At 46.4% G+C, this 15,245-nt stretch overlaps 2 protein-coding genes across 2 annotated transcripts; one reads left to right on the forward strand and one right to left on the reverse strand.

Annotated features, from left to right (window-relative positions):
* The first annotated feature begins 2,916 nt into the window (after positions 1–2,916).
* Positions 2,917–6,955, forward strand: LOC123071094 (UDP-glucose 4-epimerase 1). Its single transcript, XM_044494574.1, has 9 exons — positions 2,917–3,211; positions 4,000–4,049; positions 4,549–4,684; positions 5,311–5,412; positions 5,536–5,763; positions 5,927–6,011; positions 6,120–6,202; positions 6,307–6,398; positions 6,532–6,955. Exons 1-9 carry the CDS (start codon positions 3,017–3,019, stop codon positions 6,623–6,625), a joined length of 1,065 nt encoding a protein of 354 aa, XP_044350509.1. The 5' UTR covers positions 2,917–3,016; the 3' UTR covers positions 6,626–6,955.
* Positions 6,956–7,084: 129 nt separating this feature from the next.
* On the reverse strand, positions 7,085–8,203 carry LOC123071105 (pathogenesis-related protein PRB1-3). The gene has a single exon (XM_044494585.1). The coding sequence runs from the start codon at positions 8,132–8,134 to the stop codon at positions 7,400–7,402; it is 735 nt and encodes a 244-aa protein (XP_044350520.1). The 5' UTR covers positions 8,135–8,203; the 3' UTR covers positions 7,085–7,399.
* Positions 8,204–15,245: the final 7,042 nt, after the last annotated feature.

Genomic DNA, 15,245 nt, shown 5'->3' on the forward strand with positions numbered 1-15,245 from the left:
GGGTCCGCCTGAAGTGTGGCAAGTTCTTGTCTCAGAGAGCGTAGCTCATGTCGAACTGATCCAAAAGTGAATCTGTTCCAATGAGTCATAGCCCTTGACATGTTGTGAAGTTTTGTTGCCAGGTCAGAAACTGACGTTGCTGGACCATCACCATTCCATGTTGTCTCCACCAAACCTCTGAACCGATCATCTTGCTCCCAAGCACACTCATATCTGAACGGCTTTTTCAAGCCAAGGCGTATGTTTCCTTCATCAAGTTCATTTTTAAGAAGGATAGGGCTATGATCACTCTTGACCGCGGTCAGATGCTCAACACTTGCAAAAGGGAACATATTCGACCAACTAGGCGAAGCAAGAGCTCTGTCAAGACGTACCCTGCAGAAGTTACCTCCCGTCACCCTTTTCTCCCATGTCCAGTCTAGCCCTTTGTATCCAAGGTCGGCAAGGCCACAGACGTCAACTGCTTCTCTAAACACTTCAATTTGTGCACTGTCACGTGTGTTGGGACCCATCTGCTCCTCCTGACGCAAGATTTCATTGAAATCCCCGATGCATAGCCACGGAAGAGTGCTTTCTCCTCTCAATCTTTTCATAGTATCCCATGTTTTGTACCTCAAACTTCGATTAGCCTCACCATAAAAGCAGGTAAGGCGCCACTGCTCCCCACCTAGTACCGAGACCCAAGAGTCAATATGATTCTGAGAGAAATTTTTTATTACCAACTTCACTTCTGTCTTCCAAAAAATACATAAACCCCCACTACGCCCACTACTAGCTACTGCGAAACTACTCTGAAAACCTAAAGATGCCGCCAAACCTTCCACTCGATTCTTCGCAATCTGAGTCTCAACAATGCAAAGAACCGACGGCGCACTGGCCCCCACGAGTTCGCGGAGCTCATGTACTGTCGCTGGGTCGCCAATCCCGCGACAGTTCCAGCACAAAGTTCTCATCTGGTCCGGTGGTCCTCCTCGAGGGAGACCGCCTCATTTGTTTGAACTGCTTCATCCTCTGCTCCGTCCTGACGCCTCCTCTTCACAATGGGGTCCTTTTTCGGAGGGGATACCGTAGCTTTTGAACTTGTCGCTGGAGTAGCGCCTTCAATCATCATAACAGTCCCGGCAACCCGGCCAGCCAGATGGTTTAGTTGTTGCCCACGCACATTCAGGGTGCCGTCCACCTCGACCAACCTCTTCCTCGCTCCCCTGTCCACTCTTTCTCCTATACCATCTCCCTGGACCTCCACCTCCATCTGCTGCGCTCCAAAGGATGGCACCCCTGCTCCAGGGTCGGCTCTCCCCCTACCTCCCATCGAACCTCTACCACCTCTACCTCCTCTGTCTCCTCTTCCTGTATCCCTACCTCTCCCTCTACCACCTCCCTCTCCTCTACCTCGTCCCCCTCCACCCTGAACCACCGGTACCTCCGGCTCCCACAGTAGCCACTCTCCCCACTCGAAGGAGTTCGGATCGTGTATCCCATCTCCACACTCATCTGCAACATGACCCATCTTACCACAAGCAAAGCAAAAGTCCGGTAGCTTCTCATAGAAGACACTGTATCTTCTATACTCCTTCAGTGTTATTGGCACAAAACGGACAAGCGGAAAATTGACATCCACATAAACCCTCACACAGAGGGTGCTTGCTGGGTTGATCCTCCCCTCGTTGATGATCACGGTGAAGGGTGGATCACCAACCTTCGCTGCAACCTTCTCCGCTAGTTCTTTCCTCCTCGTGAGACCATCCGGTAACCCCTTCACCCTTGCCCAAACTGGAATTTTATTTAGGCTATAACCTTTGACATCCGAAAATCCATCATACTCCTGGATCACCACCGGTGCCCTTCTAAACAGCCATGGACCTCCCTCCATGATCCTTTTCCAATCCCCCAAGCAGTGGCACTGAACCAGAAACAAGTTAGGCCCTTTGATGTTGAACGTCACCCCTTGTGCCGCCGACCATGCATTACGCATCTGAGACAATAGCGCGGCATGACTAAAGGGTTTCGTAGTGTGGACTCGGAACAGGGCAAGCCAGCGAACATCCTTGATCAGATCTTCAACTTCCTCCGAGAAGTCCAGCTCTTCCTCCTCCCTTCCATGCAGTGTCATCCCCGCGAACTGGTCCTCCAGATCTGGATCGGGTCCGAGGTAATCCCCGAACTCTTCTTCGTCTACTTCAGCTTGGTTTCGGACGTCCTGCAATCTATAGCCAGACCCTTCCCTACGTCTATCTTCCTCCGCACCCGCTTCCTTTGCTGTTCCCGAACCACTCGGCCTCCCTGCCGCCGCCAAAGTTTCCGTCGTCGCCATCTCTCCCTCCTCGCCCCCTAACACCTGTTGCGATGGATCCGCCATGCACGCACGCGCGCGTGGCAGTAGAAGGTAGATCTCACCCGTGGCCGGGCAAGCCGATCCGCCGGTGAGGTTTTACGTGGACTCCGGTGCGTAGTCGCCGGAGGATAGGTGGAACCCTAGAAACCCTAGGGGAGTTGTTCAGAATTTATTATGAGATGGAGGTATATGAGAGAGAGGAGATGAGACTCTTTCAATGGGAAGAAAGGGATTGAGGTAGTAATAAATAGTACCATCCCCGCTCCTAAAAAAAATAATAAAAAAAATAGTACCATCCCCTAAAAAAAGGAGGAGTAGTAGTAAATAATGGGGAAAAAAATTTAATCACGGTCGATGGTGATGTATATCCACAAGAGATGGATGTGGAGGACGGTGATTGAAGGAATGAATGACGCGGGTGATTTTTATGATGATCCATGGCGGATGGTACACGTGTACGGCCCATATTGTAGCAGAGCAGAGCAGAGAGGAAGGAGGAGGATATGCCAAGGAACGTGGGCGGTGGAGGAATCAGGAATCGTCCCCTCCCCTGTCGACTCCTCCATATATATCCCACCCTGCGCTCGCTTTGCCTCCTCCCTGCAACTGCTCTTGTATCGCAAGGAGAACACCCCCCATATATATAAAACCAAAAGAAACAAGAGAGCAAGGAAGAAGAAGATGGTGTCTGCGGTGTTGAGGACGATCCTGGTGACCGGCGGCGCGGGGTACATCGGCAGCCACACCGTGCTGCAGCTGCTCCTGCAGGGCTTCCGCGTCCTCGTCGTCGACAGCCTCGACAACGCCTCCGAGGAGGCCATCCGCCGCGTCCGACAACTCGCCAACGCCCCGCAAAACAGCCTCGACTTCCGCAAGGTTCCCTCTCTGTTTGTTTTTTCTGTTGCTTCATTCAGTTTCCGTTCCGGTTCCGATTCCGATTCCTTCTCCGGCGGTCGCTTCATTCAGTTTCCGTTCCGATTCCGATTCCATCCTCCTTCTCCGGCGGTCCCGTCAACCGTGAATTGGTTCCCTTGCCCTCTCTCCATCCTATTCCTTCTCATAAGCAAGCAACTTCTTCTTCTTCTTCTTGTAACTGTAATTACTAGTAAGAAGATAGACACAAGTAGCTACAACTCTCTAGAAACAAGGAAAGAAAGAAAGAAAGAAAAAAGTCGATTCCTTATTTTTTTTCTTTGTTTCTTGGTGCATGCGACGCGTGCCGAGTCGTTGATTTTCCTTCCTTCCTTTCCGCCTCCGCCATGTGAGGGAAAAAACGCGTGTCTCCATCCACACAGGACACAGCCCAACTCCAATTGACCATCCTTCCTTCCTCCGTTGCTCTTTTCGAAACGGAGGCATAAGATTTGCCTCATCTACTTTCTCCATCCGGAAATACTTGTCATTGAAATGGATGTATTTAGATGTATTTTAGTTCTAGATACATTCATTTTCATCAATTTTGATGACAAGTATTTCCGGACGGAGGGAGTATTAAATAAGGAGGTTTTGATTGACCAAGGACGGATTCATTACGTACATGTGTCAGCCAAATTGGTTTCCTATAATTACTACAAATTTTCTTCTTCTATCAAATTATTGATGATTTATTTTATTTTGCTGCATACGTATAATGCAATAATATGTGCGTGCGTGCGTTGCTGCAGGTGGACCTTCGTGACAAGGAGGCGCTCGACCAAATCTTCTCCTCCCAAAGGTATCTTCTACTTTTTTCCGCAAAAAAGAAGTATCTTTTTTCGGCTTATTATTAATAATTAACTATAGTATATTATTGAGTCCACAAATGAAAGGTTGATTAGTCCGTCCGTCCGGCCGTCGTGCCAGCCAGCCAGCCGTATCTGCTGCTATACCAAATACGACTCTTTTTCTTTCTGCATCGTCGTCGTCGGTAGGTGTCATCTGCTACTAGTACAAGCCTCTCTGATTGATCCATCGATTCATGCCTCTCTCTCTCTCTCGCCCGAGCTGGGCTGGCTGGAAAGTTGTCTCTAGCAAGCAAGCCAAGCTATCTGCAGCTGGACCTGCCGGTTATGCTCTTCCATATTCGTTCCTTAATTCATTTTCTCCATGCATGCATTGGACGGACACTTGTCATCATCAACACCATATTAGCATAAGAAAATAGGCTTAATCAAGCTACGAGTGTTTGTTTTATTATGCTCATCGCTCATCATCTGGCTGGTCTGGTCGAGCAGGTTCGAGGCTGTGATCCACTTTGCCGGGCTGAAAGCCGTCGGGGAGAGCGTGGAGAAGCCCCTGCTTTACTACGACAACAACCTCATCGGCACCATCACCCTCCTCCAAGTCATGGCAGCACATGGATGCAAGAAGGTACCACATACCCGCCTTTTCTTTTTTCTTTTTTTTCCTTTTTGTATTTGTATTGTATTGTTGGGTCACTCTCTCTGTATGTATGTATGTATGTATGTAACAGTTGGCCTGTCTGTCTGAATAATGGACGGTGTGACCTAGGTTCAGGCCCATTGCTTGTTCTGCACTAGGCAATACTACAGCAATGGCCTTGGCATTCTCGACTAGAGTACAGCAATGGGAGGGACAGCTGGTCTTTGTTTACTCTCTCATCAAGCCTCAACAATAGACAGCATGCATGCTGGTGTGTGTAGGCTCAAGCAAACATCCCATTACACATTCCTACTTGTTCTGCAATAACCAATGATGCAAATACCTTGGCAGCATACTAGTTAGGCATTCCTTCATTATTGGGTTCAGATGCAGACAGTTTCATTACAGTTGGTTATCTGTTGGGTCTGAATAAGTTAGGCTTAAGGACGGCGCTACAGTGCACTGCAGGCCATATATGCTCTGTTCTGCAGCATCAATTAGTTATGCTGCTACCTTGGTGTATAAGCATATGATTAAGTACACCGAATCGAATGGTTGTCATCATCATCATCTGGTCTGGATGTTAATAAACTGCTTTCATTTCAACTCCACAGCTTGTCTTCTCATCATCAGCCACTGTGTACGGGTGGCCCAAGGAGGTGCCCTGCACCGAGGAGTTCCCGCTCTCGGCGACCAACCCTTACGGCAGAACAAAGGTACCACCCAGAGCCACTATGACTTGCTTTATGTTGCCTGTCAATGACAGATATTTCTCTTGCACAGCTGCTCACTAAGTACATTGTGTGTGTGTGTGTGTGTGTGTGTGTGTGTGTGTGCAGCTTGTCATTGAAGACATCTGCCGTGACCTCCAGCGCTCGGACCCTGACTGGAAGATCATACTGCTGAGGTACTTCAACCCAGTCGGCGCTCACCCGAGCGGCTACATCGGGGAAGACCCCCTTGGAGTCCCCAACAACCTGATGCCCTATGTCCAGCAAGTCGCTGTCGGGAGGCGGCCTGCGCTGACGGTTTATGGGACCGACTACAACAGCAAGGATGGAACAGGGGTATGTATGTGCAACATCCAACCCTTAACTAACTAACTAACCAACCAACTGATGAATCAATCAATCAATCATTCATTCATTCGTGCATAATTGAGAGCTAGCTAGAATCTCGCTTGCTGCCTCTAACTAACTAGTATTGGTATGCAACACATGATTATGGCAGGTACGTGACTACATCCATGTTGTTGACCTGGCTGACGGCCACATCGCCGCCTTGAGGAAGCTCTACGAAGATTCTGACAGAATAGGTGCGTGCCAACCATGAACATGACAGCTGACAATGATGAATGATCTTATACTTAACTGAAGAAGGGTTGTTGTTAACGGATGAATGAATGGTTTGCGCTTAATTGCAGGGTGCGAAGTGTACAATCTGGGCACTGGAAAGGGGACATCCGTGCTGGAGATGGTTGCCGCATTCGAGAAGGCTTGCGGAAAGGTAAACCAACTTTTTTACAGAAAGTAGTAGAATCATCATCTCACATGCATATGTTTATATGCTTTGCTTTGCTTTGCTGATACCAATACTGATAACTTTTACAGAAAATCCCTCTGGTTTATGCTGGAAGAAGAGCTGGAGATGCCGAGACTGTGTACGCTGCCACCGCCAAAGCAGAGAAGGAGCTCAAGTGGAAGTAAGTTACTCTTTGTTGTTTTGGTTGCTACTAAGTTGGATCTTTTCTCGAGAGTTTGGTTGTGATGGATGGTGTAACAATAACAATAACAAGGCAATAACAATAACAATGATGATGTGATGAACATGAACAGGGCCAAGTATGGGGTGGAGGAGATGTGCAGAGACCTGTGGAACTGGGCCAGCAAGAACCCCTACGGCTACGGATCCACCGACAACGGCCACTGATTAATAGACCCCAGAGCCAGTAGCAGTAGCATATATACACCACCATCCATCTATATATTTATCCACCACAGAGAGCAGAGAGAAGAAGAGGAAGACTACTACTGATGTGTATAGGGAGTGAGTGAGTGAGTCGGATCCATCAGTAGCTTATAATTAATTATATTGTTCGCGTTAGAAAGCTAATCATATCAATCTCCCTTATGGAGTAGAAGAAATAAGGTTGGTTCCCTTGCCTCATAGAAATATATATATATATATATATCTTGTCGCTCATGGAATAACTTACTTTACCTACTGATATAAATATATATGCTTGGTTCATTTTGTTGATTCTTGGTCTACCCTGAGTTGAATTGGCTGCCTCTACATATGGTCTCTGTGCTGAATGAACTCTGTTGCTGAATTATTGGTGATCTCTGTGCTGAATGAACTCTGTTGCTGAATTATTGGTGATCTCTGTGCTGAATGAACTCTGTTGCTGAATTATTGGTGATCTCTGTGCTGAATGAACTCTGTTGCTGAATTATTGGTGCGTGCTGGAACCATGAAATGTCTATCTTTTTGTCTTGTTGCTCAAGATGCACCGAGCATAGTTCATATTTGACGAGTAAATTAAGTAAAAAAAAGTCGAGTAAATTAAGAAGACAAGCTAGTCCGCTAATAAAAGAAAATGAAAACTTGAGGTGTAGTCCAGCCCAGCCCAGCCCAGCCCAGCCCAGCCCAATATGAAGAGGCAAATGGGCTACTACTGAATGAATTAACAAAAAGAAAGAATTAGGTGAGCGGCACCTCTCCCTTCCAGTTCCCGGGCGGGTCGTAGGAGCAGGTGATGAAGACGCCGCCGGCGAGGCACTCGGCCCGGCCGCAGCCGACGTACTTTGTGGTCCGCCAGACGATCTGGGTGAAGTGCTCGCAGACCTGGCCCGGGTGGCAGGCCTGCGCCCGCCAGTCGTAGAAGGAGGACTCGCTGGCCCAGTCGCCCACGGCCTCCACGGCCTTCCAGTCCCACCCGGTGCCCCAGAAGACGTTCTCGCCGTAGGGGGAACCCACCGAGTGCATCATCACGCAGTCGAACCGCCGCGCGTCCGACCACCGCCGCGCGTACCGCGCCAGCTTCTTGCTCCACCGCAGCGGCGGCACGCCGTACTTGGCCCGCACCTGGTTATGCGCGTCCAGGAACTCCGTCGTCATCGTCTTGTACCCGCCCCGCCCGCCGGTGAAGGACCGCAGCCCCTTCTTGGCAGCCTCCGCGAAGAAATCCGCGGCGTTACCGTCCGGCCATGAAGGCTTCTCCTTCTTGTCCTTCTTCTCCTTGTTGCCCGCCGGCGGAAGGTAATTGCCGTCTGGCCACGAAGGCGAGGAAGAAGACTGCTTGTCCTTGTGCTTGTTGCCCCCGAGGTGGTCGTGCGAGTGGAACAGGGCCGCCGCGATGTCGATGTGGACGGCGGCAAGCGCGTCCACCAGCGCCAGGAGAAGGAGGCCGAGGAGCACAACCCCGCCGGGCGCCATGAATGATGATATGATCTCCTTGCTTTGCTTTGGTTGCCTTGCTTGCTGCGCTTTGTCTCTCGTGGCCGGCCGTATGCAGTGGAATGGATCAAACTTACTTGTCTTAAACTTGCATGCTTTTTGGTACCAAAATTAGCCTGCCTTTTGCTGCCAAGCAACAAGCATGCATGCAGTACGTCCCCAGAATTGGATGCTGCCATGCACCACCCAGCCAAATCACTTCCTGTGAGCCCGGCAAACTAAGGACTTCCCAGGAGTTGACCGGTCAATCATCACATCACATGGGCGTCTTGTTTTTTTTTGGAACGAAGACGCTAGAAGCGTCCGGCTTTAAATTAATAAAGCCCTCAGGCATCAGGTTCGAACGGGATACAACTAAAGACAGAAACTTAAGAGTTCGGACCACGGCCGTCAGCTGAAACACTGCAGAGGTTCAAACGCGACGGCAATGTTACATCCAAAAACAGCAGCCATCTAGAAGTCTTAGCTAATCATGAAACTCCCACGCAATCTTCAAAAGCTTCAGCTGCTCGGCGGAGCTTGTCTTGCCAAATAATACTGGTTCATAGTACTGATTTCAAATAATTTACACTAAAGTTGGACATGCGCATACTGCACTAATTAATAACACTTTAATAGAGGCACCAAAGCTAAGCACGACACTTAAGCAAAGCTTGCTGCTAAACCAAAAGGGCCTCAATTTCTTCTTGTGCCTGAAGTTTCAGTCATTCTCGTCGAAGAGGAAGTCTTCATCGTCAAAGCGGCTTGCGCCGCAGTTGTCCTTGTTATCCTCAGATGGGCAGAAACCACGGAACACATCAAACTCAAAGCATTCAGACTCTGCATCATATGGATAGATGCCTATGGTCCAGATTGCATCAGTTGCAATCAAAGAAATTTGGGTGAGGTTCTCGGCTTCCTGACTGACACCATAGAAATCCCAGGTTACATCACTCACAACAGAAGATACCTCCTGAAGGTAGATAGTTGATAGCCATTTTCTCAATACGAGCTCGAGAATATTGTATGTCATCAACAAATGAACCCCATCCCCTGCTTAGGTCTCTGACTTGCCCATCCTTCTTCTCTAGTTTTGCCTTTAGGCACTTGATTTTGTTGTCCCTATCATCAATATTCCGCGAGAGTCATGTCATCTCGACTTTCATCTTCTTTACTTGTGGGCAACCGAACTCCACCTCCATGGTGCCCGCAAGATGCTCAAGATATTTAGTTGCAGCACTTTGCATAGGCTCCTCAATATTTGCAGCTGGATCGCCACGAACTCTTGTTGGATCTGAATTGCCAGAAATACATAGTGGCACCCACAAGGCACACGTATAGGTCTTGAACCTGGCCTCGGACAAGCCCATTTTAGCAAGAATGGCATTCAACATCGTCTTTGGGGTGACCTTGACGGTGTCCTTTGCCTTAAGGATATAGGATATAAGATAGTTAGTAGACTGAAGGTAACGTGTTGTGTGTATATGCCTGCTATCTAAGGGACATGCCAGTAAAAAGAACATATAAACAGGGAAAGAAATAGTGAAAGCATGAAATGAGGTTGAATGCTTAAACCATATGACCTTGTAAAACATAATGTACATTGTTATGCAAACTGCCAACGAGGAATTCCATGAAATATTACCAAGCAGTGAAGATACTATATAAATGAAGATACATACCACCATAATTAGCAAGAACTATGAAGAAAAAACTAGGGAGCACACTATTTTATCATCTACTACAAGTTGGATGACACTGGGCATCAAATATGAAGCAGAGAAATATGAAGTACATCCTTTGAAAAGCTAGGGAACACAACTTTGGTTCTATCATCTACTACAAGGTACAATAAGCTCAATTTAACCATCCATATGACTGATCCACGATTTTGTGGTGTCTTAAGCATGGAGAAAGTATTATGAATGCACCAATAGCTCAACTTAACCATCCATATGAGTGATCCATGATTTAGCAGTGTCTTAAGCATGAAGAAAGTATAATGAATGCACCAATAACCCAGGTCGTGCAGTAACATAAACTATAAAGCATATCAGACAGACTCATCGGCTTTTGCATACAAATTTGATTGAGCAAAAGGCTTGATATGGATAGCAGTTTCTGAAACACAAAGTAAAGAGCACATCGGTAATTGGCACATTTTGCCAAAGAATGAAACCTACAACGATTGTTGTTGGGAAAGACGTGAAAAATCTAAAGATACAACCAATAGATCCGAAGAAAATGCAATGTAGTATGATGAATATAGTGAGTTGTCCAAGCTATGTCATCCCATGTGGCTTTATCTGATTGTTCTTATTGTGCATGTTGTAGTTGCAGACCAAAACTAACAAAATTCGCAAATAGTGGCACCCAATGCATATACATAAGTGATGATCAAAGAACAACTGCTAGCTCCAAACAAGTCCTAACCAACATCATATAAAGTTACTATTCATTCAACAGAAAATGAGACATAATAAAGAGAGTATTTTCACCTAGGGCTTTCACCATCGATCTGGCCATGCTAATGTCGTCCGCACTGCCGCCATACCACCTTGACGTACCCCATAGACAAAAATGAAATGAACCAGTTAGTCAGATTAGGGTAGAAACATGAGTTGAAGTAGAGTGCAACTTCAGAATGTGATCATAAGCATGAATCGAAACCTGGTTACAGAAATAATTGTACGTGCCACGTACTATGAGCACCAGAAGCATGGTAATCTGACATTGAATAAGTGATACTAAAACAACACTAAACTTCAGACAATATAGTATACAATTAGAAGGTTGGTGACATAGCCTACTCTTATAATAATTATTCCATCCAAAATATTTGCAGCACACAATGCTTCTTGTAAGAAACATAAAACATACTATTAAAAAACATATGCTTGTAATAATTTAAATTGAACTATCAAACAGATTAAAGCGCAGAGATCAATTTCTTTCCATTCATATATCCAGTAGGAAATAAAACCAAGGTACAATCATCCAACACACAACACTTCGATCATTTACAAACCTTCTCACCTAAGAACCAATAACAATTCACCTTGCCTCCTGTTAACAAATACAACATAGTCAACATGTTAACCAGGGTGATTTATGTGTAGTTACACAAGCTTTAGGGCAATACTCACTTATACATGGATATATCAATGAATCTTCAACCAAAGCAATGCTGAAAACTTATTTGCAATCTTCCACAACATTGCCAAACATCTGAACATTTCCTCTTGTCAATCTAATAAACTACTAAAACCCATGACTGATACATCACTACCATATGAAAGGCAGTAGCGGGATTTGATGGTGCAGAAGATCTAGGTGTTGTAGAATTTTCAACAGAGAAACCAGTCATAGAAGATCCTAGCATAGCTAGTTGTTGATCCCATGTGGGCAGCAGATCGAGGTGGATGTCCCTCACGATATCGCCACCAGTCAGGGAGCCTCGTGTGGTAGTCTCCTGGCCCGCCTTCTCGGGTGAGCGATAGCCGCAACTATCAGTGGGCCCCGTGTTGGTCGCCTGGTCAGACACAGGCTCGACCCATTTGCGCATAACGCGGGGTGACTCATAGAGGCATGGGTCATCCAGACCAGTGGGCTCCATGTGGTCGGCCACAGACTCATCGATCACTGTGACCACCTCACTTGGCGCTGGTGCGATAGTCGTAGCGCGACTGGCGGCCAGATCTTTCTCGGATCGTGCGCTGCCAGGTCTGGTGCGATCGGCGGGATTCTCCTGTGATCTGGTGCTGGTTTCGTCATCTTCTGCACACATGAAATCATGAGTAGAATTTGCAATGTTTTCATTATTTTCAACGCAATTCTTTGAACTAGTCACTTGATTAGTCCCTTTTAATTCACCACGTGATCAAGATTCAACAAAGGATCAGATACGAGTGAAATTTCTGCACCGAGAAGGTTTCCTACATTGGGATGAAGTTTCACATAAGGAAGAATAGTTTCATAAGAAACAACTCCCGAAGAAATATAAATATGTTGTGTGGAGATTTCAAGACACTTGTATGCTTTGTGAAGATTACTGTAACCGATAAAGACACAATGAGTGGAACGGAATTCAATTTTTTGACAATTATATAGATGAAGATTAGGATAACAGGCACACCCAAATTTTTTTGAGGGAGTTGTAATATGGCTTTTGATCAAACAATCGTCCTAAGGAGTGGAATTGTCAATCACTTTGCTAGGTAAGCAGTTGATAAGATAAGTGACAGTAATAAAAGCTTCGTCCCAATATTGAAGAAGTATTGATGCATGCGCAAGAATGGAAAGTCCTACTTCAACAATGTGACGATGCTTCCATTCAGTTGAACCATTTGGTTGGTGTGCATGCATGCATGCATGACACATGATGCTCAATGCCTAAACTATGAAAAGAGTTGAGTTTCTCATACTATCCACCCTAGTCACTTTGCACTGTAATGGTTTTCTAATCGAAGTGTGGCTCCACAAAATTTTGGAATTCTTGAAAGACAGAAAATACTTTGGATTTGAACTTGAGTAAGTAAACTTACTATAAACATCGATAAAGCTAACATAGTATTTCTTTCTTTTAAAAGAATCTCGTGCATGACCCCATACACCACTAAAAATAAGTTATAAAGGAGCATGAAACACATTTTGGGACCTAGTATAGGAGAGCAGATGACTCTTGCCACATTGACAAGTGTCACAAACAAACTCTTTATTCTCACTACCTGACAATGGAAAATTGTCTTTATTCACTATTTAATCAACTATTATTGATAAAGGATGTCCTAATCTTTGATGACATCTTGCCAAGGAGGGCTTGACGACGACGTTTCTACTAAATGCTCCTGAAGTGATGGGGTAAAGTCCTCCAATGCATCTACCGTGATAGAGGAGCTCCCTCTTTGCCTGATCTTTTATGAGAAAATAATTGGGATGAGTTTTAAAGAAAACATTATTATAGTCTGTTAAACGAGACATGGATGCAAGATTTTTGTTGGCTTGTGGAACATGGAGAACATCTTTAATAGAAGGCCATATTTAGAAATAGGGGAACTAATAGTGGCTTGACTAATGTGATGAATGTTCATACTTCATCCGCTTGCGGTGGTGTGGACTTGGTCGTTGCCGAAATATTTCTCGTGGATGGCAAGCTTCTCAAGCTCGCTTGTGATGTGGTCGGTCTCCCCGGATTCGACGTACCACACGGTGTCTCCTTCTCGTCCCTGCTCCCTGAGTGCAGCAGCTACGTGGTGCTCATCAGGGACGTAGTTTTTTTCATAGCGGTGCCAACAATCCATGATCTCGTGATCTGGATTCTTGCAAAGATGGAACCAGCGCCTACTGTTGGAGGAGGAGGCGCTGAAGTTGTTGTCGTTGGAGCATATGTGCTAGTGTTCTTGCGCGGCCACGCCCACCGCAGTTGTCGCGGCCATGCCCTTGGTGACCGTGGTGACCACAGCCTCGACTGCCACCGCAGCCGCGAGACAATGCAGTGACTAAAGATTGTCTGGCATTTGTCCCTTGCAGAAGATTGATGCAGGCCTTGAAGCTCAACAGTTGGTTGTAGAGTTGTGGTGGGCACCAGCTCGACATGGGCGGCGAGAGCCGAGACCACTGAGTTGTACTCGAGGTCTAGGTCCTTGAACACATAGAAGGTGACCTCCTGGTCGGAAAGGGTGGCACTGGTGCTTGTCTCTTTGCTTAGGGCTTTGATCTTGCCAAGGTACTCGGGCGTACTCAAGTTTCCCTTCTGAAGATTGGCGAGAGCGATGCGCGTGTTCAGTGCTTGAGCTTGAGTTTGGGTAGCGAAGGTGGCATGAATCGTACTCTATACCTCAACCTACTGCATCTACAAAGTAACAACCTGCGCAAGAGCCTCTCGGGACAGAGACCCCATTATGCTGGTGGGCATACCAGATGTCGCACAGGCGAAGTTGACGACCTGCTCTTCCTTCCCATCCTTGATGATAATGATGGTGGCAGGCGGCGTCGAGGAAGTGGTCCATCTATATGCTCCCTTGATATGGGGTAGCACGATGGCCTTTCATAGGAGTAACTTTTTGTCCTCGTAATCTTCTCGGAAGGTGGAGGGCCGAGAGAGATGGCGGTGGAACTGGATGCTGGCGCAAAGGTGGAAGTGGAGGACTAGTAATCAAGGCGCTCATGTTGGTTGCGAGGGTGGATGCGGAGGAAGTTGTGGTGGTTCCTGGCTAGATTGGTTTTCTCTAGTAAGAAGGCTAGATGCGATTGAGAGGGAGAGGTATGATGATCATGTAAGTTTTCGAGGAAGCATACAACCCCGTAGGGCTGCGTGAGTTTATTTAATTTATAGGAACCAAGCCGTGGCTTACAAGGAAGACGATTGCTAGGATTCATCTCTACAAGTTCACAGGAACAGGAGGTTTGAAGGATAAGAAGCAATGGCGTTTTTCTCAGTACGTACCTTGGAAGTGACAAGATGGATCGTCAGTTTGGCTTTGGCGGATTCAAATAGAAATATGCTCCTATATGCGAAGAGGAAATAAGGAAAGACTTGGCTAGCTAGTTGGCTTGTGTGTGTACTCATATATACGTATAGGACAGTAGTACTAGTACGTAGCGGTGCGTATATAGGACGGGAGTAGGTGGCTGGCCTTGTGCATTGTGTGTACGTGATAGAGAGAATAGAAACAAACGATATCGGTTGATCCATCGCTGGCGTGTCTTTCTTACGTAAAGTTGCGAGCTAGCGATATCAAGTCGATCGTAGCTACGTACTGTACTCGCTCGATCCGAAACTTTGTTGATCGACAAAAGATATATAATTACGCATCGAGCCAATCCAGCAGGTACGTACGTACGTACGTACTGTGCACCAAATGTATGCATGTATGTAATAATACAACCATTGGCACGGTGTCAATTACTATCATCCGATCCAAATGACAATTTCGATAGTATATCATCCAAATGGTCTAATTATGTCGGTACTTCTTCTTCTTCTTCTTGCTAATCACGCCCGACCTTTAACATGATCTTGAAAGTAAAATGACAACACGACAGTAATATAGTGCATGCCAAAAGCTATGCATATGAGCTAGCTTTATGCATGTATTCCTCCATGGCTGGT

The sequence above is a fragment of the Triticum aestivum genome, chromosome 1A (assembly GCF_018294505.1).
Source record: "Triticum aestivum cultivar Chinese Spring chromosome 1A, IWGSC CS RefSeq v2.1, whole genome shotgun sequence".
NCBI lineage: Eukaryota > Viridiplantae > Streptophyta > Magnoliopsida > Poales > Poaceae > Triticum > Triticum aestivum.